This window comes from Brachyhypopomus gauderio, unplaced genomic scaffold (assembly GCF_052324685.1).
Source record: "Brachyhypopomus gauderio isolate BG-103 unplaced genomic scaffold, BGAUD_0.2 sc474, whole genome shotgun sequence".
NCBI classification, from domain to species: Eukaryota; Metazoa; Chordata; class Actinopteri; order Gymnotiformes; family Hypopomidae; genus Brachyhypopomus; species Brachyhypopomus gauderio.
Window position 1 is genome coordinate 1,834 of NW_027507295.1, and position 21,760 is coordinate 23,593.

General features: G+C 42.6%; 1 protein-coding gene across 1 annotated transcript; it reads left to right on the forward strand.

Annotated features, from left to right (window-relative positions):
• Window positions 1-6,389: 6,389 nt before the first annotated feature.
• Window positions 6,390-19,072, forward strand: LOC143506355 (uncharacterized; the record flags this gene model as incomplete). The annotated part of the gene is made up of 7 exons (XM_076996329.1): window positions 6,390-6,620; window positions 6,874-6,940; window positions 7,055-7,356; window positions 8,029-8,409; window positions 9,054-9,191; window positions 9,353-9,493; window positions 18,971-19,072. Coding segments are annotated over exons 1-7 (1,347 nt in total), but the record flags the coding sequence as incomplete, so codon positions are not given.
• Window positions 19,073-21,760: the final 2,688 nt, after the last annotated feature.

The following is a 21,760-nucleotide window of genomic DNA, read 5'->3' on the forward strand; positions in this document are numbered from 1 at the left end:
ACCCCAAACACATATGCTGTGTGTGTGTGTTTATTAGAGAGGGATGCTGCGATGTGTGTGTGCATGTGTGTGTATAAATAGAGAGTGAGAAAGAAGGGAGTGTGTGTAAGTGATTAATGTGTATGTGTTCTGATAAATACACTGATAATATGGGTGTTTCAGAGATAGAAAAAGGGTAATAGCAATTATTTGTGTGTATGTGAAAGAGACACACACTATTTTAAAGTGTGTATTTATAAGCACATATATAAAGCATATGTATACATATACTTTTGCATATTTGCCAAATCCGTTACTTTAGTTATCCTTTACTTTAGTTATCTCTCATGCTCTTAACATTTTTATGGTGCTTTGACACTTGTATTCATTTCATACTAATAAAGATACTTTGAACTACTAAGACTGAGAGAAAATTGAGTGAAACATTGTGTGTCTTTGTGTGTGTGAGTGAGTGAGAGAGAGAGAGAGAGAGAGAGAGAGAAAGACAGAGAGAGATTGTGTGTATGCATGTATGAAAAAACAGTAAGTCAGTAACTCACAGCCTTCCTGTGTTGCAGCTAGATAACCTGCAGAGAGAAGGAGAACAACTCCCCCCATGCACTACAACACACACATACACACCACATACTAAATGTCACTTCTACATAAACACAACCAAACACTAACACCCACATACACACACTCAGAAGTTAAGCTGTACAACTCTACATTTTTTAGTGGCACTGAGGCTGATTGTTTTGGGGAACAGTAAGAAATCTTCAGTTGGAAACTTCTTCAGATTTCTTGTCAGAATTCAGTGGACCCCTCACTTTGACCAGTCCTATATGTCTAGCAATGGTTTTACTTAGAGACATTAATCCATGCTGACACTGATTGTACTGTCATGATACGGGGGCCCCCTGCCTGCTGCCTCCGTCCACAGCGGCAGTAGTTTATGTTGTTCTGTTGCTGTTGCATTGTGTTTGTGCCTCAGGTGGGTGGGGACCATTATAATCCCCAGCACCTGAGGGCCATATGTTCATCTATATATAGCTTGTCTTTGTACCAGTACTGCTGGTTATTGTTTCCTTAATTCGGATCATGTCACGGGTTTTTTTGTGCACCTTATTCATTAAATTCCTCCTTTTCCTCAAGAGTTTTGTTTATTCTTAGTCATTAGAAACACTGCACATGTCATGTTCACTTCCTGTTCATAAATCTCACAATGTTAATGTTAATCAAGGAGCACCCCAGGGATCAGTTCTTGGCCATTTCCATGTAATTATCTATATGTTACACCTTGGTCAAATTAGTCATGAATATGGTCTTCACATCCACTGTTATGCTGATGACCACTACCCTAGCACCCCTTGCTATGCTCTCCTATATTCGAGATCTTAAAATGTAGATGAGCATTAATTACCTGACTATCCTTACAAAACTGTGGTTCTAGTCACTGGTCCTAAGTTCATAATTTCCAGACTTCATGGTGCCACGATCTTCTTCTACCCCTGCTATATTGCTAGACTTGGGCTCATAGCCAGCCACCACCACACTGACGCTCTGGTTCATGCTTAATCATGTCCAATCTTGATTATATTAAGTTATTATATCTTGATAACTCTCTTTCTCCTGAAACTCAAAACTTTGTTTGGCAAACCAAAACAAACTGGTCTGCTCACTTTATTATGTCTGCTACGTTACACTGGTTATCTATCTCACAATGCATTCAGTTTAAACTTATTTTCACACACACACACACACACACACACACACACACACACACACACACACACACACACACACACACACATCTTGGTGAAGCGTACTTACTGGCCATGGCCTCCACTAGACACAGCCAAATGAAAACATGAGCATAGTATTAAAAATGCGTCCACAACACTGTTGTCATTAACGTACCCTTTACCGCCTTGTGTTACAATCTGAAGATGAGGTGTTGGTCAGCCTTTTCTCATAATATCCACTTTTTCGTTGAATGGCCGTCTTGAAAATGGTTGTTATCCTGCGATTCCATGCTTTCCGCTTGTAAAACCTCACGCTAGTGCTGGCTAGCAGCTGCTAACTAGCTAGCACACGAGCTAAAAGCTCACGAGACACCAACCACGACGCACGAGGACCAGCGAGCAGTGTTGCCAACTCCTCAGTAAGGAAAGTAGCTATTGGTTGTCCTTAAAGTCGCTAGAAGTCGCTAAATGACGTCACCACTTAATTTGCATAATACATGTTTTTGAAGTTGTAAAGGAATAACGTTGGGAGAGAAAATGAGTAAAAAAACACCCTAAATATGTTAGAACTACAAATGAACAACATCTGTTGCCTTTGAAATAGGCAGTCACTTCTCAAAAGAACATGGCTTTAATGTTTTGTATAAATAATTTTTACGTAAATTACAACGATTTTTTGCTGTGTTGTTAAATGTTAGTATAAGAGTAGCAGTTAGCAGGATTGAATGAGGTGAAGAATGGCTGAGACTGGGTGAGTTAAATGCAGTGATTTCTTTTCGTGTCTCACTGAAGACTAAAGCATTTATATTTACATCCCGCTCTGTAAATACGGGGCGGGGCGTCAGCGGCAGCTTTGGGCATGCGCAGTTCATTTGCAGTGTGGACGTGGAGACTGCACTGAGTGTTGTGGGGCGGGGCTCACGGCAGCACCCGCCCCAGAGGACAGCAACTGAAGAGCGTGTGTGTTCAGAGTCTCCAAAAGTCGCTAGATTTGTCGCTAGTCGCTTTTTACTACAAAAAGTCTCTAGAGGGTCTGAAAAATTGCTAAATATAGCGACAAAGTCGCTAAGTTGACAACACTGCCAGTGAGAATACCCTGAGACCATTGGACAAGCCCCCACCATTCTAATTCGAAATATGATTGGTTGATAAAACAGCCCCCTTGTTTTATATCCGTTACCATAGCACCCCTTGTTTTATTAGCATGATGTCACAAAGCGGCAACTGTATATAAACTCGTGCTGAGAGTCATTTGCGGTATACAGACAGAGGAGAGCAGTACGCGGTCTTGGACATAGTTACAAGATTTATTTACGACAGCATATAGACTTCAGCTACGCAGATTGCTGCAGAGGTATGTATGTCTTTTGGACTTTTAGCGCTAAGGATTTCTGACGTTCCTTTGACTTTAATTATAGGGCTTGAAAAGCCCTATATTGTTATTCCTTTTCTCCAAATTTCTGCAATGAATGCGGCCCGAACCGCTTAACGTACAGACTCCGTTCGAACTGCGTTTCGAAGGTCTCGGCTCTGTGTGGTGTGCTATCCGTTTTTGGAGTCGATTAGAGTTATAGATTTTAATAGAATTGAGTTTAAAATGAAAAATGGCCCTATTAAAATGAATGGTGGAATGTTCAGAATTTCAAATCATCACTGCCAGTTAGAGTGTGAGCTGGCATAAAAAATGATCAAAACGTTCTTGGATAAACTGCTGTAAAATCCTTACACCTTGACCTAGACGCTCCATTTAAATTTTAAATGGGAGAGAAACTTGTCCTTTCTGGCACGCCGAGATATCTAATCATTTGATGAATTAGTTTTAGAGTTATGAGCATTTGTTTGGCACTAGACACAGAAAACTGCCCCATTGGCCCCCATATAAATATATCAGAATCAGAATCAGCTTTGTTGAGATTTTTGTGTGTTTTTAACTTGTCATAAATCAGTCATTTTTGGGTCAAACCACACCAATATATATCAAAATCATCAGCAAGGGGTCCTCTCTCACACAATCTCTTCGGTGAAGCGATAGGTTAAATGGGTCCCGAACTACGACCGTTTGATCGGAGGGTGCAAATCACATAAAACAAGGCTTCTCCACTCAGAGTGGCAGAGACAGAGTGTCAGTTATTTTTGAATGTCTCTCCCCCTCCCCTACACACGCACGCGCACACACATGCATCTCTCATACCCACTACACACAGTCACACACATATACACCACACAGACACACACACATACATACATGCAGATGGGGCAGATGGAGCAGAGGGGCAGATGGGCCAGATGGAGCAGAGGGGCAGCTAGAGCAGAGGGGCAGATGGAACAGAGGGGCAGATGGGGCAGATGGAGAAGAGGGGCAGATGGAGCAGAGGGGCAGATGGGGCAAAGGGGCAGATGAGGTAGATGGGCAAATGGGGCAGATAGAGCAGAGGGGCAGATGAGGGAGAGGGGCAAATGGGGCAGACAGAGCAGAGGGGCAGATGGGGCAGATAGAGCAGAGGGGCAGATGAGGGAGAGGGGCAAATGGGGCAGATGGAGCAGAGGGGCTGATGGGGCAGATGGAGTAGAGGGGGCCGATGGAGCAGAGGGTCAAATGGGGCAAATGGAACAGAGGGGCAGATGAGGGAGAGGGGCAAATGGGGCAGATAGAGCAGAGGGGCAGATGGAGCAGAGGGGGTGATGGAGCAGAGGGGCAGATGGAGCAGAGGGGGCACACCTTTTCAAGCCCTATAGTATTTCCTTCAGGAAATGCAAGTCTAGTTTACCTCAAAGATTGAACTCTAAGCCGGTATGCTTGATTTACAATGAAAGCCTGTCAGTGTTAAAAGAATATAACAATTGGAGGCACCATGTTGAGAAACACCAAGCTTTTGGGACAGCATTGCCTGAAGGGACAGAGGAGAGGGCAACTAAGGTGCAGAGCCTGCTAGCTTCTTATAACAGGAGCTGTTCCACATTACTAAAGACATTTACAGCACAAGAGAGGCCACAGCCGCCTCACTGCGAGTGTCATGAAATTTAGCAAAGAAAAAATGACCCTTCACTGATTCTGAAACTGTCAGAGACTGCATGTTTGTAATATTAGACGAGGTAATCCACGACGATAAAATCAAAGCCAGTGTGACATCTGCAGTCAAAAGCGTGCACACAGCACAGTTGTGTGTATGTGCGCTTCTGTGATGCGGGACACCAATGTTTTCACGAGGAGCTGTCTACAGGGTTTTGAGACTGCTCGGGCGCAAAAGATGGCTCATTATTTTAACTCAACAAATTCTCTGTAGTGTAACATGGAGAGTATATTTCTTCAATTTTGTGGTTTAGTGCCATATGTTCATATTAATGTGCTGTCATTCATATTTTAGCGTGGTCACTGTTAATTGATTTAAGTGCAAAACCTCTGACTTTAAAACATTTCAGTAATAAACCAGAACTCGCAGATGATGAACTCTCAACAGCAGCTGCAGTTCCCCATCTCCGAGGACGCTGCCTACTTCCTTCCAGCTGGACAGGTAATGCTAATGATAGTGTTCAACGTGAATTTAAAAACACCTTGTTACCTTTCCAAGCTGAAATGATTAGTGTGTGTGTGTCGTAGTACTACCCTCAGTACGTGTCCTTGGCCCAGCAGTTCCCTGTGGTCTATCCTGACTGGAGCTCTGCATACGGTGAGGAGAGGCTCTTAACTCAACATAGATTTTGTTAAATGTTAAATGGCCAGTGTAAATGAAAGAGAAAAAAAATGGGGTGGAGCCTAAGGTGTTATCTGATTGTGCCTTGTTTTCTCCAGGTGAGCCGTATTATTACCCTACGCAGGCCCAGTACCTTTCTTCAGGGCCAACTACACCCATCATATTGAGCTCTGCCCTGCAGCAGCAGGCCCCACCCCCTCAGTATGCCCTGCCCCAGCAGTTCCCTGTAGCCAATGAGCCCACGGGTTTCTACTATGGCACCTATCTTGACTGGAGCTCTGCGTACGGTGAGGAGAGGCTCTTAACTCAACATAGATTTTGTTAAATGTTAAATGGCCAGTGTAAATGAAGGAGAAAAAAAGACTTCTTTTCCCTCTCCACATTGGGGTGGAGCCTAAGGTGTTATCTGATTGTGCCTTGTCTCCTCCAGGTGAGCCGTATTATTACCCTACGCAGGCCCAGTACCTTTCTTCAGGGCCAACTACACCCATCATACTGAGCTCTGCCCTGCAACAGCAGGCCCCACCCCCTCAGTATGCTCTGCCCCAGCAGTTCCCTGTAGCCAATGAGCCCACGGGTTTCTACTATGGCACCTATGCTGACTGGAGCTCTGCGTACGGTGAGGAGAGGCTCTTAACTCAACATAGATTTTGTTAAATGTTAAATGGCCAGTGTAAATGAAGGAGAAAAAAAATGGGGTGGAGCCTAAGGTTTTATCTGATTGTGCCTTGTTTTCTCCAGGTGAGCCGTATTATTACCCTACGCAGGCCCAGTACCTTTCTTCAGGGCCAACTACACCCATCATACTGAGCTCTGCCCTGCAGCAGCAGGCCCCACCCCCTCAGTATGCCCCGCCCCAGCAGTTCCCTGTAGCCAATGAGCCCATGGGTTTCTACTACGGCACCTATGCTGACTGGAGCTCTGCGTACGGTGAGGAGAGGCTCTTAACTCAACATAGATTTTGTTAAATGTTAAATGGCCAGTGTAAATGAAGGAGAAAAAACGACTTCCTTTCCCTCTCCACATTGGGGTGGAGCCTAAGGTGTTATCTGATTGTGCCTTGTTTCCTCCAGGTGTGCCGTATTACCCTACGCAGGACCAGTACCAGTCTTCAGGGCCCATCATATTGAGCTCTGCCCTGCAGCAGCAGGCCCCACCCCCTCAGTATGCCCTGCCCCAACAGCGCAGGAGAGAGTGCCAGCAGGTGAGGAGCTGGAAAGGTTGCCTGCTTGAACCTGGTCTCACTCCCAAAAACCATGTCCCACAGATTAGAATACCAGACCCCAAACAGGGTGGATGTGATGTCACGGAAGAGATTATGTCCGGGGCAAGAAACGCATCTACGCCCACACCCATTCAGCTGAGCTCAATACGAAAGGCCTATGTATATGCTTGCATTACGTTAAAATGTTTGTAATTGCTCCAAATTTGACAATGTTCCCCACTCTTTTCCTCAGACTGTGGTCGCAGTGCAGACCGATGATGAAAGCACGCCACCTACAGCTACTGTAGTGATTCCACCCGGTAAGTGTGTTTTCTTAATGTTATTATATCATGTTTTTGTATTTTATTAACTTGGAAACCGAATTGAAATTGCACCTTGTTCAGATGATCATGGGAAACCTGTGTCTATGCCAGCAGCTGCCTCAACCCCCCCGCCTCCATCTAAGGTGCCCGAGCTGGTGGTTCCTTCAAAACTGACAACGGAGCCTAACCTGTCCCAGGGTCTCCAACTGGCCTCACCACTGAGCACAGTGCCTGTTGGACAAGACTCCGATTTCGGAGCGTCTGCCTCCCCGCCACCTCCTCTGACGGACCTTCCTCCAGCAGACATCCCTGCTCTTGAGCCCAAGATGGGTGAGAGTATGGATGCGCCATTGGTATCGGAAGCAGTGCCCCAAGCAGAGAAGGAGCCTGTTGAGGCCCCTTTGGAGCCAGAGGTATGTGCTACTTCTGCTGATGGGCCGAAAGCTGAAAACATCTACATTTGGCAAATGTCTATCCAAAGCCAAAATTGCAGTCGCTGCCATTGCTATTCGACCAGTTTCCATAGTTGAACATGTACAAGGGGTAATGTCATGTCAGAGTTGGAGGAAATTCAGACAAAGAGCGCAATCCTTACTAATATTTAAGGCAGATATAGTGGGGATGTATACAACTCTATTGTTTTTGAAAAAATTGTTTTTGGGACAGTCTCTGTTTGCATTAATGAGTCTTAAGAGACTCTGTCATACAGGAGAGAAACCTGTTGAATTAGCATTTTTTGACTTTGCCAAAACTATTTTTCCAGATATATTTGTCATCTTTGAAGTTTTCTTAAAAATATTTAAAAGTCTCGTCTCGTTATCGTGAACCCAATATCATATCTCGTCTTTGGAGATGAGTGCCACACTTTGGACACTCCTGCTTTAAAGGCACATGTAAATGGACATTCTACATTGTAGAGCATCATGGGATTTGCTCTAGAGTCTAGATTGTTTACTAGCCATGCTGGTGTTGTTGGTTTATGCTAGTTTCACTTGGAGCTGTTGGTTACACCCTTAGTGTGAATTATAGGGGACTTAGTTGAGCTGATTGTCTTAATTAAGATTAACCCCCCACCCCCCCTCCAGCCTCCAGTTTCGAGGTCCTCACAGTGCCAGCGCAAAAGTCCACGCAAGATCATCACCAGTGTCTCATTCAGCAACGACATCCAGCTGAACAAGGCGGAGAAGGCGTGGAGGCCCTCAATGAAGAAGGTGCGCGCCCACAAGGCTGAAGCTGACGAGGAGAACCTGGAGGTGGCCAAGACCCTGGACCTGCTGCGACGTGTGCGCAGCATCCTGAACAAGCTCACGCCACAGATGTTCCAGCCACTGATGAAGCAGCTGACGGAGCTGAGCATGGACACGGAGGAGCGGCTCAAGGGAGTCGTCGATCTTGTATACGAGAAGGCCATCTCTGAGCCCAAGTTCTCCGTGACTTATGCTAAATTGTGTCGCTGCCTGATGATGGTGAGTGTGCACATGCCCACGCGCGAATGGCCAGTTCCACATGTGACCTCTATCTTGTCCCATGTGTTTCTGCAGCTAAACTGCACCAATGGGACTGAGGAGTTCAGGAGGTTGTTCATGTTTTGTTTATTGTTAAAGCTGGACACTGTAATGCATGCATTTCACCAAGTGTTCAGAAACAGCAACTGCCCTCCCAAGACTTCTGATTGGTCAGAAAGGGAGGAATGAACTGCTTTGATCTGTGTCCTCTGTCCATGCTGTGCAATTACTGGCCAAGGACACAGAATAATGAAAGGGCATAATTTAGTGTGTCTGAAGAGATCTATCTATCTATCTATCTATCTATCTATCTATCTATCTGTCTGTCTGTCTGTCTGTCTGTCTGTCTGTCTGTCTGTACGTCTGACTGACTGACTGACTGTCTGACTGATGCCAATGTACATAAATTAACAAAAGGCAACTTTTTCTTATCTGTGATGGCAGTTAAAGTAGTATGTGTTGAGCAGTGATATTTCAAGCTTATCCTAAATTTGCACACAGGTCAGAAAGCAAAATTTGCACCCTGGCTACATGTGTTAATGTTGCTAGTCATGAAAAAACCTCTTATTCACTTGTGCTTGTTGCTTGCTCTTCATGGTACCCAGCTGAAAGTGCCCACCTCTGATAAGTCAGGAGGCACAGTGAATTTTGGAAGGCTGCTGCTCAATTGCTGCCAGAAGGAGTTTGCGAAGGACAAGGACAGCAACGAGCGCAAGCAGAAGGAGCTGGAAGCCGCATCAGAGGTGCGACAGTCTCACCATCTTGATAGTGCACCTTCCCTCCAAGTGCACATCATTGGATGTGTATTGTTAGCGTGAAGTCCAGTCGTTTTAGTTGTGTTAAATGTGCCGTATATCCGGGCCTCGTCTCGTGTTAACGCCAACCCCCCGATATTTCCCGCCAGGATGAGGAGCGTCAGCGCCTGATCGAGGAGCTGGACGCCATGAAGGACGAGGCCCGCCACCGTTCCCTCGGTAACATCAAGTTTATCGGGGAGCTGTTTAAGGTGGAGATGCTGTCGGAGCTTATATTGCATGACTGTATAGTCAAGCTGCTCCAGAAGAGCCACAGCGAGGAAAGACTAGAGTGTCTCTGCATCCTACTCTCCACCATTGGCAAGGACATCGAGAAGGCCAAGGTATCATGCGCTTATGTTCCTCCTACCTGGCTGTTAACTCTTGGCGGTAGTTTTTACCAGGCGGTAGCCACAAGCATGCTAACGAGAGTCTTGTTTTTGACTAATCAGCCCAAAATGGACCACTATTGCAGCTACATAAGTAAAATAATAAACGCGAGGAAGACCTCATTGAGGATCCGCTGCAAACTGCAAGATGTCCTGGACCTCAGACAGGTAAGTGTTACACACCCATCCGTTGGACTTCTTCAGTGTCTCTACAAATGTTTCCTTGCTTTCATTAATTTATACTCGAATGCTTACTGTACAAGTATAGTTTATAGAACAGCCATTGACCAGCTTCAGTATTTGAGTGTGGAGGTTTCATTGCTAGTCATGCAGAGGTGGTTGGACTGCTTTCCTTTTGCAGGTTTGCTTTTCTTAATTGCCCATCCTGACAAGGTGGCTGCCGTGTTGAATGCATTTTGAAAGCGCTCCTCTCTTTCCAACTATGGTAGAATAACTGGGTGCCCCGGAGGGGTGACCAGGGCCCCAAGACCATCGTCGAGATCCACAAAGAGGCAAACTTGGAGGAGCAGAGGGAGCAGATCAAGGTACCTGAGCAGCTCCTGCCTAAGAAGGACTCCAGTCAGGCGTGTTGGTCACGACGGGGCCCACCCGTCCGGAGGCCGCATCACCCAACCTCAGGAAGATGCCTGGAATTCGGTGCCCATCATTACCAAGACCAGGGTCTCGGCGGGTCCTTTAAAAGGCTTAAATAAAAGATTTTTAAGGTCTTTAAATGTATTGAATTACATTCTTTTTTGAAGAGTGGCATTAAATTTCATCTAAGGGGAGTGAAAAAGCTATTAATGTCCAAAAAGACAAAAAATATTTTCAATTCTACTTCTACAGCGCAAGTCTCAGTCTAACCACACAGTAAAAAAGAAGCATGGTTGGACTAGTATAACACGGCTAAATCAGCCACAGTTTCATTTCAAATTCAATTCAAATACCAATTAAAACAGTAGTATTTTGAACCCATGATTGTTCTTCTATAAAAACATTCACATACACACAGTAGCGCCATTCACTCTAGTTCTCTTGCCAAGTGCATGTGTGCCATGTCTTGCTATTTGTTATCCATCTTAAAATCAATTTATTTACTTAAAAAACCAAGGGCTGATGCAGGAATACCCTCAACTTGGTGATGTCGCCTTAAAGATTCTCCTACCTTTTGCTTCGACATATTTGTAGAAATATTGCCATATTTGAGGCAAGGTTCTCAAAAATGACCATTCAAAAGTAAATACTGCAATCGTGCACAAATGATTTGATGATTTGAGGCTGTGTTTATCAGACATTGTGCTAATAATTTGCAAGGCAAAGCAGGTCTCACATTAACATGGACTACCTGAAAGCTTTGGAGGGGCCCAGCTTGAGAATTCATGTTTTTGCCATGGTAATGGTCTTAATTTTTATTCTTGGAGGTCTTAAGTCATTAAATTTGTAGGTCAACAATGTGCAGATACTCTGCAAGACGCGGCCCATCGACATTGCCTGCAGGACATAAGAATTTGGCTGTCCAATAATTTTTAAAAATGGAATGATGGCCAAACAGAGGCTATTATTATTATTTTTTTATCCAGACAGTGTTACACCAAATGCTAAACATCTGGAGCCTTTATTAATAAATACTCAGAGCTACGTAAGGAATCTCAGCGTTCTCTTTGATTCCACACTTACATTTGATAAACAGATAGTTCCAGTTTTTATCAGCTAAGGAAAATCTCTAAGCTCAAATCTATTTTAACTTTTAAAGATATGGAAACAGTTGTTCATGCTTTTATTACATCATGGCTTGATTACTGTAATTCTCTGTATTTGGGTATCAACCAATCAGCTCTGTCACGCCTTCAGCTTGTTCAAAATGCAGCAGCTAGGCTCCTGACTGGAACTAAGAAAAGGGAGCATATTTCTCCAGTGTTGGCCTCCCTACATTGGCTGCCTGTTAAGTTCAAATTAAATTTAAGTTAACCTTACAAATTCATGTTTGACTGAATATGCCCTCTTAAAGTATGTAGGCATACCGTACTATTTTCATGTTTAACTGAATAAACCATTGAACACGAGTAGCCTACATTTTATTGAGCATGTTTTTTTTCTTCAAGTATCAAAGTAGAACAGCTTTCTCAATCAGTTATTGATGCATTTTGAAAACAGGAGATCCTCTGTATAAAGAACCCTTATCTCAAAAACGGACTTTTAATCATTACTTGGGTAGCACGCATATTCCGAATGAGCCATTTTAATCTAGATTAATTAAGATTAGTTTCAAGATTTCAGTGAGATTAATCTAGATTTAAAAAAAATAATCTATGGCCACCCCTAATTTTAAATAAAGAAAATATTGTCATTTTCAGAGCAAGATAGCCTATAGTCGTCTGACAAAAAGACAGAAAACTATCATTTAAAATTGGGTGAATGCTATTGTCTAATTGCTTGTCTCATGCCTGTGCTATTTTCTAGCTCCACCCTTTTAGCTGTGCTGCCATAGCTAGATTTGCTGGAGCCTTGCACACTATAGTCCATTAATTTATACTTCTCTGTACTAAGGCATGCCTAATGATCTTGTCTCTCCTCTTGATGAGGTAAACCTACTCCTGACATCATGCTGCTACTGAGTCTCAACCTGTTCCAGCTGTTATGGTCCCCCTGCTTCACCCCAACTCCACTGCGCTGGACAGATGTTCCTGTGCCAGATGTTTTTCAGACATACGTACACCCAGCAAATCCTTAATCAGAACACACTGACATGTTGTTCATTCCCTTATCTGTGTGTCTGCACCTCACTTAGAATCTCTCTCCCTGGACTTTTCCATTCCCCTACATCCAGTCTACTGTACCTCCTCTCCTGATAAGGAGAACACCAATCACACATATGGTTTATTATTCTTACCAAATTGTCTTAAGACCCATCTATTTTGTTCTGTATTCAACTACACATATTATCATTAAACTTTAGAAGTCTTTCCTGATACTTGTGTGTTGTGAATCTGTTCTCCTGGTTCCTGAAGTGTTCACTTAGGGTGACCGGATCAGAGATGGTGAAAAAGAGGACACCTCAGCGTGGGCATATAGTTGATATTTATATGAAAATGCTTTACTGGCCCTTAACAAACACTGCAGAAAAAAAACACTGCCCATAAAGGCTATTTGAACTCTTTTACATTTAAAATGTGCAAAACACAATTATACATTTCCATGACATTCTGTGCTGTGATAAATCATGTGTGGCTCTTTCTCACCAAGTCAAAGTGTTTGTGTTCTTCTTTTCAATGTCTTTACTTACTAAATAAAAATGGTAGCCTAAAAAATAAATACAAAATTTTAAAAATATTCTTTGTATTTGTCATTTAAAAAATTGTACACTAAGCCTATGGCTGATACTTTTCAGTCCACCTCATATTGGGCGTATTTTTCAGCAGACTGAATCTTTCCCAACAGTTGACGATTACTCATCATACTTCAGTTTTACTATTAGGTTACTATTACATCATACTTCAGTGACATGAATTAAGCATGTTAGGTCTCATTGGTGACCCACATGAGGTGAGGTGATGGGGTGAGGTAACCATCACCCTTCCTCTTCGTCATCGGGCCAAGGTCTCCTTGTTCTCCAGATGTACCATTCTGACGCAAGATCAGGCCGTGCTGCTCACCGGTTTGTACGTGTCTTTCTCCTTTGACTGTCATGAGATCACCAAGTGTTCAGAAACAGCAACTGCCCTCCCAAGACTTCTGATTGGTCAGAAAGGGAGGAATGAACTGCTTTGATCTGTGTCCTCTGTCCATGCTGTGCAATTACTGGCCAAGGACACAGAATAATGAAAGGGCATAATTTAGGAGAGTGTCTGAAGTGATCTATCTATCTATCTATCTATCTATCTATCTATCTATCTATCTATCTATCTATCTATCTATCTATCTATCTATCTATCTGTCTGTCTGTCTGTCTGTCTGTCTGTCTGTCCGTCTGACTGACTGACTGACTGTCTGACTGATGCCAATGTACATAAATTAACAAAAGGCAACTTTGTCTTATCTGTGATGGCAGTTAAAGTAGTATGTGTTGAGCAGTGATATTTCAAGCTTATCCTAAATTTGCACACAGGTCAGAAAGCAAAATTTGCACCCTGGCTACATTCATCTGTGTTAATGTTGCTAGTCATGAAAAAACCTCTTATTCACTTGTGCTTGTTGCTTGCTCTTCATGGTACCCAGCTGAAAGTGCCCACCTCTGATAAGTCAGGAGGCACAGTGAATTTTGGAAGGCTGCTGCTCAATTGCTGCCAGAAGGAGTTTGCGAAGGACAAGAACAGCAACGAGCGCAAGCAGAAGGAGCTGGAAGCCGCATCAGAGGTGCGACAGTCTCACCATCTTGATAGTGCACCTTCCCTCCAAGTGCACAACATTGGATGTGTATTGTTAGCGTGAAGTCCAGTCGTTTTAGTTGTGTTAAATGTGCCGTATATCCGGGCCTCGTCTCGTGTTAACGCCAACCCCCCGATATTTCCCGCCAGGATGAGGAGCGTCAGCGCCTGATCGAGGAGCTGGACGCCATAAAGGACGAGGCCCGCCACCGTTCCCTCGGTAACATCAAGTTTATCGGGGAGCTGTTTAAGGTGGAGATGCTGTCGGAGCTTATATTGCATGACTGTATAGTCAAGCTGCTCCAGAAGAGCCACAGCGAGGAAAGACTAGAGTGTCTCTGCATCCTACTCTCCACCATTGGCAAGGACATCGAGAAGGCCAAGGTATCATGCGCTTATGTTCCTCCTACCTGGCTGTTAACTCTTGGCGGTAGTTTTTACCAGGCGGTAGCCACAAGCATGCTAACGAGAGTCTTGTTTTTGACTAATCAGCCCAAAATGGACCACTATTGCAGCTACATAAGTAAAATAATAAACGCGAGGAAGACCTCATTGAGGATCCGCTGCAAACTGCAAGATGTCCTGGACCTCAGACAGGTAAGTGTTACACACCCATCCGTTGGACTTCTTCAGTGTCTCTACAAATGTTTCCTTGCTTTCATTAATTTATACTCGAATGCTTACTGTACAAGTATAGTTTATAGAACAGCCATTGACCAGCTTCAGTATTTGAGTGTGGAGGTTTCATTGCTAGTCATGCAGAGGTGGTTGGACTGCTTTCCTTTTGCAGGTTTGCTTTTCTTAATTGCCCATCCTGACAAGGTGGCTGCCGTGTTGAATGCATTTTGAAAGCGCTCCTCTCTTTCCAACTATGGTAGAATAACTGGGTGCCCCGGAGGGGTGACCAGGGCCCCAAGACCATCGTCGAGATCCACAAAGAGGCAAACTTGGAGGAGCAGAGGGAGCAGATCAAGGTACCTGAGCAGCTCCTGTCTAAGAAGGACTCCAGTCGGGCGTGTTGGTCACGACGGGGCCCACCCGTCCGGAGGCCGCATCACCCAACCTCAGGAAGATGCCTGGAATTCGGTGCCCATCATTACCAAGACCAGGGTCTCGGCGGGTCCTTTAAAAGGCTTAAATAAAAGATTTTTAAGGTCTTTAAATGTATTGAATTACATTCTTTTTTGAAGAGTGGCATTAAATTTCATCTAAGGGGAGTGAAAAAGTTATTAATGTCCAAAAAGACAAAAAATATTTTCAATTCTACTTCTACAGCGCAAGTCTCAGTCTAACCACACAGTAAAAAAGAAGCATGGTTGGACTAGTATAACACGGCTAAATCAGCCACAGTTTCATTTCAAATTCAATTCAAATACCAATTAAAACAGTAGTATTTTGAACCCATGATTGTTCTTCTATAAAAACATTCACATACACACAGTAGCGCCATTCACTCTAGTTCTCTTGCCAAGTGCATGTGTGCCATGTCTTGCTATTTGTTATCCATCTTAAAATCAATTTATTTACTTAAAAAACCAAGGGCTGATGCAGGAATACCCTCAACTTGGTGATGTCGCCTTAAAGATTCTCCTACCTTTTGCTTCGACATATTTGTAGAAATATTGCCATATTTGAGGCAAGGTTCTCAAAAATGACCATTCAAAAGTAAATACTGCAATCGTGCACAAATGATTTGATGATTTGAGTCTGTGTTTATCAGACATTGTGCTAATAATTTGCAAGGCAAAGCAGGTCTCACATTAACATGGACTACCTGAAAGCTTTGGAGGGGCCCAGCTTGAGAATTCATGTTTTTGCCATGGTAATGGTCTTAATTTTTATTCTTGGAGGTCTTAAGTCATTAAATTTGTAGGTCAACAATGTGCAGATACTCTGCAAGACGCGGCCCATCGACATTGCCTGCAGGACATAAGAATTTGGCTGTCCAATAATTTTTAAAAAATGGAATGATGGCCAAACAGAGGCTATTATTATTATTTTTTTATCCAGACAGTGTTACACCAAATGCTAAACATCTGGAGCCTTTATTAATAAATACTCAGAGCTACGTAAGGAATCTCAGCGTTCTCTTTGATTCCACACTTACATTTGATAAACAGATAGTTCCAGTTTTTATCAGCTAAGGAAAATCTCTAAGCTCAAATCTATTTTAACTTTTAAAGATATGGAAACAGTTGTTCATGCTTTTATTACATCATGGCTTGATTACTGTAATTCTCTGTATTTGGGTATCAACCAATCAGCTCTGTCACGCCTTCAGCTTGTTCAAAATGCAGCAGCTAGGCTCCTGACTGGAACTAAGAAAAGGGAGCATATTTCTCCAGTGTTGGCCTCCCTACATTGGCTGCCTGTTAAGTTCAAATTAAATTTAAGTTAACCTTACAAATTCATGTTTGACTGAATATGCCCTCTTAAAGTATGTAGGCATACCGTACTATTTTCATGTTTAACTGAATAAACCATTGAACACGAGTAGCCTACATTTTATTGAGCATGTTTTTTTTCTTCAAGTATCAAAGTAGAACAGCTTTCTCAATCAGTTATTGATGCATTTTGAAAACAGGAGATCCTCTGTATAAAGAACCCTTATCTCAAAAACGGACTTTTAATCATTACTTGGGTAGCACGCATATTCCGAATGAGCCATTTTAATCTAGATTAATTAAGATTAGTTTCAAGATTTCAGTGAGATTAATCTAGATTTAAAAAAATAATCTATGGCCACCCCTAATTTTAAATAAAGAAAATATTGTCATTTTCAGAGCAAGATAGCCTATAGTCGTCTGACAAAAAGACAGAAAACTATCATTTAAAATTGGGTGAATGCTATTGTCTAATTGCTTGTCTCATGCCTGTGCTATTTTCTAGCTCCACCCTTTTAGCTGTGCTGCCATAGCTAGATTTGCTGGAGCCTTGCACACTATAGTCCATTAATTTATACTTCTCTGTACTAAGGCATGTCTAATGATCTTGTCTCTCCTGTTGATGAGGTAAACCTACTCCTGACATCATGCTGCTACTGAGTCTCAACCTGTTCCAGCTGTTATGGTCCCCCTGCTTCACCCCAACTCCACTGCGCTGGACAGATGTTCCTGTGCCAGATGTTTTTCAGACATACGTACACCCAGCAAATCCTTAATCAGAACACACTGACATGTTGTTCATTCCCTTATCTGTGTGTCTGCACCTCACTTAGAATCTCTCTCCCTGGACTTTTCCATTCCCCTACATCCAGTCTACTGTACCTCCTCTCCTGATAAGGAGAACACCAATCACACATATGGTTTATTATTCTTACCAAATTGTCTTAAGACCCATCTATTTTGTTCTGTATTCAACTACACATATTATCATTAAACTTTAGAAGTCTTTCCTGATACTTGTGTGTTGTGAATCTGTTCTCCTGGTTCCTGAAGTGTTCACTTAGGGTGACCGGATCAGAGATGGTGAAAAAGAGGACACCTCAGCGTGGGCATATAGTTGATATTTATATGAAAATGCTTTACTGGCCCTTAACAAACACTGCAGAAAAAAAACACTGCCCATAAAGGCTATTTGAACTCTTTTACATTTAAAATGTGCAAAACACAATTATACATTTCCATGACATTCTGTGCTGTGATAAATCATGTGTGGCTCTTTCTCACCAAGTCAAAGTGTTTGTGTTCTTCTTTTCAATGTCTTTACTTACTAAATAAAAATGGTAGCCTAAAAAATAAATACAAAATTTTAAAAATATTCTTTGTATTTGTCATTTAAAAAATTGTACACTAAGCCTATGGCTGATACTTTTCAGTCCACCTCATATTGGGCGTATTTTTCAGCAGACTGAATCTTTCCCAACAGTTGACGATTACTCATCATACTTCAGTTTTACTATTAGGTTACTATTACATCATACTTCAGTGACATGAATTAAGCATGTTAGGTCTCATTGGTGACCCACATGAGGTGAGGTGATGGGGTGAGGTAACCATCACCCTTCCTCTTCGTCATCGGGCCAAGGTCTCCTTGTTCTCCAGATGTACCATTCTGACGCAAGATCAGGCCGTGCTGCTCACCGGTTTGTACGTGTCTTTCTCCTTTGACTGTCATGAGATCACCAAGTGTTCAGAAACAGCAACTGCCCTCCCAAGACTTCTGATTGGTCAGAAAGGGAGGAATGAACTGCTTTGATCTGTGTCCTCTGTCCATGCTGTGCAATTACTGGCCAAGGACACAGAATAATGAAAGGGCATAATTTAGCAGAGTGTCTGAAGAGATCTATCTATCTATCTATCTATCTATCTATCTATCTATCTATCTATCTATCTATCTATCTATCTATCTATCTATCTATCTATCTATCTATCTATCTATCTATCTGTCCGTCTGTCTGTCCGTCTGTCTGTCTGTCTGTCTGTACGTCTGACTGACTGACTGACTGTCTGACTGATGCCAATGTACATAAATTAACAAAAGGCAACTTTGTCTTATCTGTGATGGCAGTTAAAGTAGTATGTGTTGAGCAGTGATATTTCAAGCTTATCCTAAATTTGCACACAGGTCAGAAAGCAAAATTTGCACCCTGGCTACATTCATCTGTGTTAATGTTGCTAGTCATGAAAAAACCTCTTATTCACTTGTGCTTGTTGCTTGCTCTTCATGGTACCCAGCTGAAAGTGCCCACCTCTGATAAGTCAGGAGGCACAGTGAATTTTGGAAGGCTGCTGCTCAATTGCTGCCAGAAGGAGTTTGCGAAGGACAAGGACAGCAACGAGCGCAAGCAGAAGGAGCTGGAAGCCGCATCAGAGGTGCGACAGTCTCACCATCTTGATAGTGCACCTTCCCTCCAAGTGCACAACATTGGATGTGTATTGTTAGCGTGAAGTCCAGTCGTTTTAGTTGTGTTAAATGTGCCGTATATCCGGGCCTCGTCTCGTGTTAACGCCAACCCCCCGATATTTCCCGCCAGGATGAGGAGCGTCAGCGCCTGATCAAGGAGCTGGACGCCATAAAGGACGAGGCCCGCCACCGTTCCCTCGGTAACATCAAGTTTATCGGGGAGCTGTTTAAGGTGGAGATGCTGTCGGAGCTTATATTGCATGACTGTATAGTCAAGCTGCTCCAGAAGAGCCACAGCGAGGAAAGACTAGAGTGTCTCTGCATCCTACTCTCCACCATTGGCAAGGACATCGAGAAGGCCAAGGTATCATGCGCTTATGTTCCTCCTACCTGGCTGTTAACTCTTGGCGGTAGTTTTTACCAGGCGGTAGCCACAAGCATGCTAACGAGAGTCTTGTTTTTGACTAATCAGCCCAAAATGGACCACTATTGCAGCTACATAAGTAAAATAATAAACGCGAGGAAGACCTCATTGAGGATCCGCTGCAAACTGCAAGATGTCCTGGACCTCAGACAGGTAAGTGTTACACACCCATCCGTTGGACTTCTTCAGTGTCTCTACAAATGTTTCCTTGCTTTCATTAATTTATACTCGAATGCTTACTGTACAAGTATAGTTTATAGAACAGCCATTGACCAGCTTCAGTATTTGAGTGTGGAGGTTTCATTGCTAGTCATGCAGAGGTGGTTGGACTGCTTTCCTTTTGCAGGTTTGCTTTTCTTAATTGCCCATCCTGACAAGGTGGCTGCCGTGTTGAATGCATTTTGAAAGCGCTCCTCTCTTTCCAACTATGGTAGAATAACTGGGTGCCCCGGAGGGGTGACCAGGGCCCCAAGACCATCGTCGAGATCCACAAAGAGGCAAACTTGGAGGAGCAGAGGGAGCAGATCAAGGTACCTGAGCAGCTCCTGTCTAAGAAGGACTCCAGTCGGGCGTGTTGGTCACGACGGGGCCCACCCGTCCGGAGGCCGCATCACCCAACCTCAGGAAGATGCCTGGAATTCGGTGCCCATCATTACCAAGACCAGGGTCTCGGCGGGTCCTTTAAAAGGCTTAAATAAAAGATTTTTAAGGTCTTTAAATGTATTGAATTACATTCTTTTTTGAAGAGTGGCATTAAATTTCATCTAAGGGGAGTGAAAAAGTTATTAATGTCCAAAAAGACAAAAAATATTTTCAATTCTACTTCTACAGCGCAAGTCTCAGTCTAACCACACAGTAAAAAAGAAGCATGGTTGGACTAGTATAACACGGCTAAATCAGCCACAGTTTCATTTCAAATTCAATTCAAATACCAATTAAAACAGTAGTATTTTGAACCCATGATTGTTCTTCTATAAAAACATTCACATACACACAGTAGCGCCATTCACTCTAGTTCTCTTGCCAAGTGCATGTGTGCCATGTCTTGCTATTTGTTATCCATCTTAAAATCAATTTATTTACTTAAAAAACCAAGGGCTGATGCAGGAATACCCTCAACTTGGTGATGTCGCCTTAAAGATTCTCCTACCTTTTGCTTCGACATATTTGTAGAAATATTGCCATATTTGAGGCAAGGTTCTCAAAAATGACCATTCAAAAGTAAATACTGCAATCGTGCACAAATGATTTGATGATTTGAGGCTGTGTTTATCAGACATTGTGCTAATAATTTGCAAGGCAAAGCAGGTCTCACATTAACATGGACTACCTGAAAGCTTTGGAGGGGCCCAGCTTGAGAATTCATGTTTTTGCCATGGTAATGGTCTTAATTTTTATTCTTGGAGGTCTTAAGTCATTAAATTTGTAGGTCAACAATGTGCAGATACTCTGCAAGACGCGGCCCATCGACATTGCCTGCAGGACATAAGAATTTGGCTGTCCAATAATTTTTAAAAAATGGAATGATGGCCAAACAGAGGCTATTATTATTATTTTTTTATCCAGACAGTGTTACACCAAATGCTAAACATCTGGAGCCTTTATTAATAAATACTCAGAGCTACGTAAGGAATCTCAGCGTTCTCTTTGATTCCACACTTACATTTGATAAACAGATAGTTCCAGTTTTTATCAGCTAAGGAAAATCTCTAAGCTCAAATCTATTTTAACTTTTAAAGATATGGAAACAGTTGTTCATGCTTTTATTACATCATGGCTTGATTACTGTAATTCTCTGTATTTGGGTATCAACCAATCAGCTCTGTCACGCCTTCAGCTTGTTCAAAATGCAGCAGCTAGGCTCCTGACTGGAACTAAGAAAAGGGAGCATATTTCTCCAGTGTTGGCCTCCCTACATTGGCTGCCTGTTAAGTTCAAATTAAATTTAAGTTAACCTTACAAATTCATGTTTGACTGAATATGCCCTCTTAAAGTATGTAGGCATACCGTACTATTTTCATGTTTAACTGAATAAACCATTGAACACGAGTAGCCTACATTTTATTGAGCATGTTTTTTTTCTTCAAGTATCAAAGTAGAACAGCTTTCTCAATCAGTTATTGATGCATTTTGAAAACAGGAGATCCTCTGTATAAAGAACCCTTATCTCAAAAACGGACTTTTAATCATTACTTGGGTAGCACGCATATTCCGAATGAGCCATTTTAATCTAGATTAATTAAGATTAGTTTCAAGATTTCAGTGAGATTAATCTAGATTTTAAAAAATAATCTATGGCCACCCCTAATTTTAAATAAAGAAAATATTGTCATTTTCAGAGCAAGATAGCCTATAGTCGTCTGACAAAAAGACAGAAAACTATCATTTAAAATTGGGTGAATGCTATTGTCTAATTGCTTGTCTCATGCCTGTGCTATTTTCTAGCTCCACCCTTTTAGCTGTGCTGCCATAGCTAGATTTGCTGGAGCCTTGCAC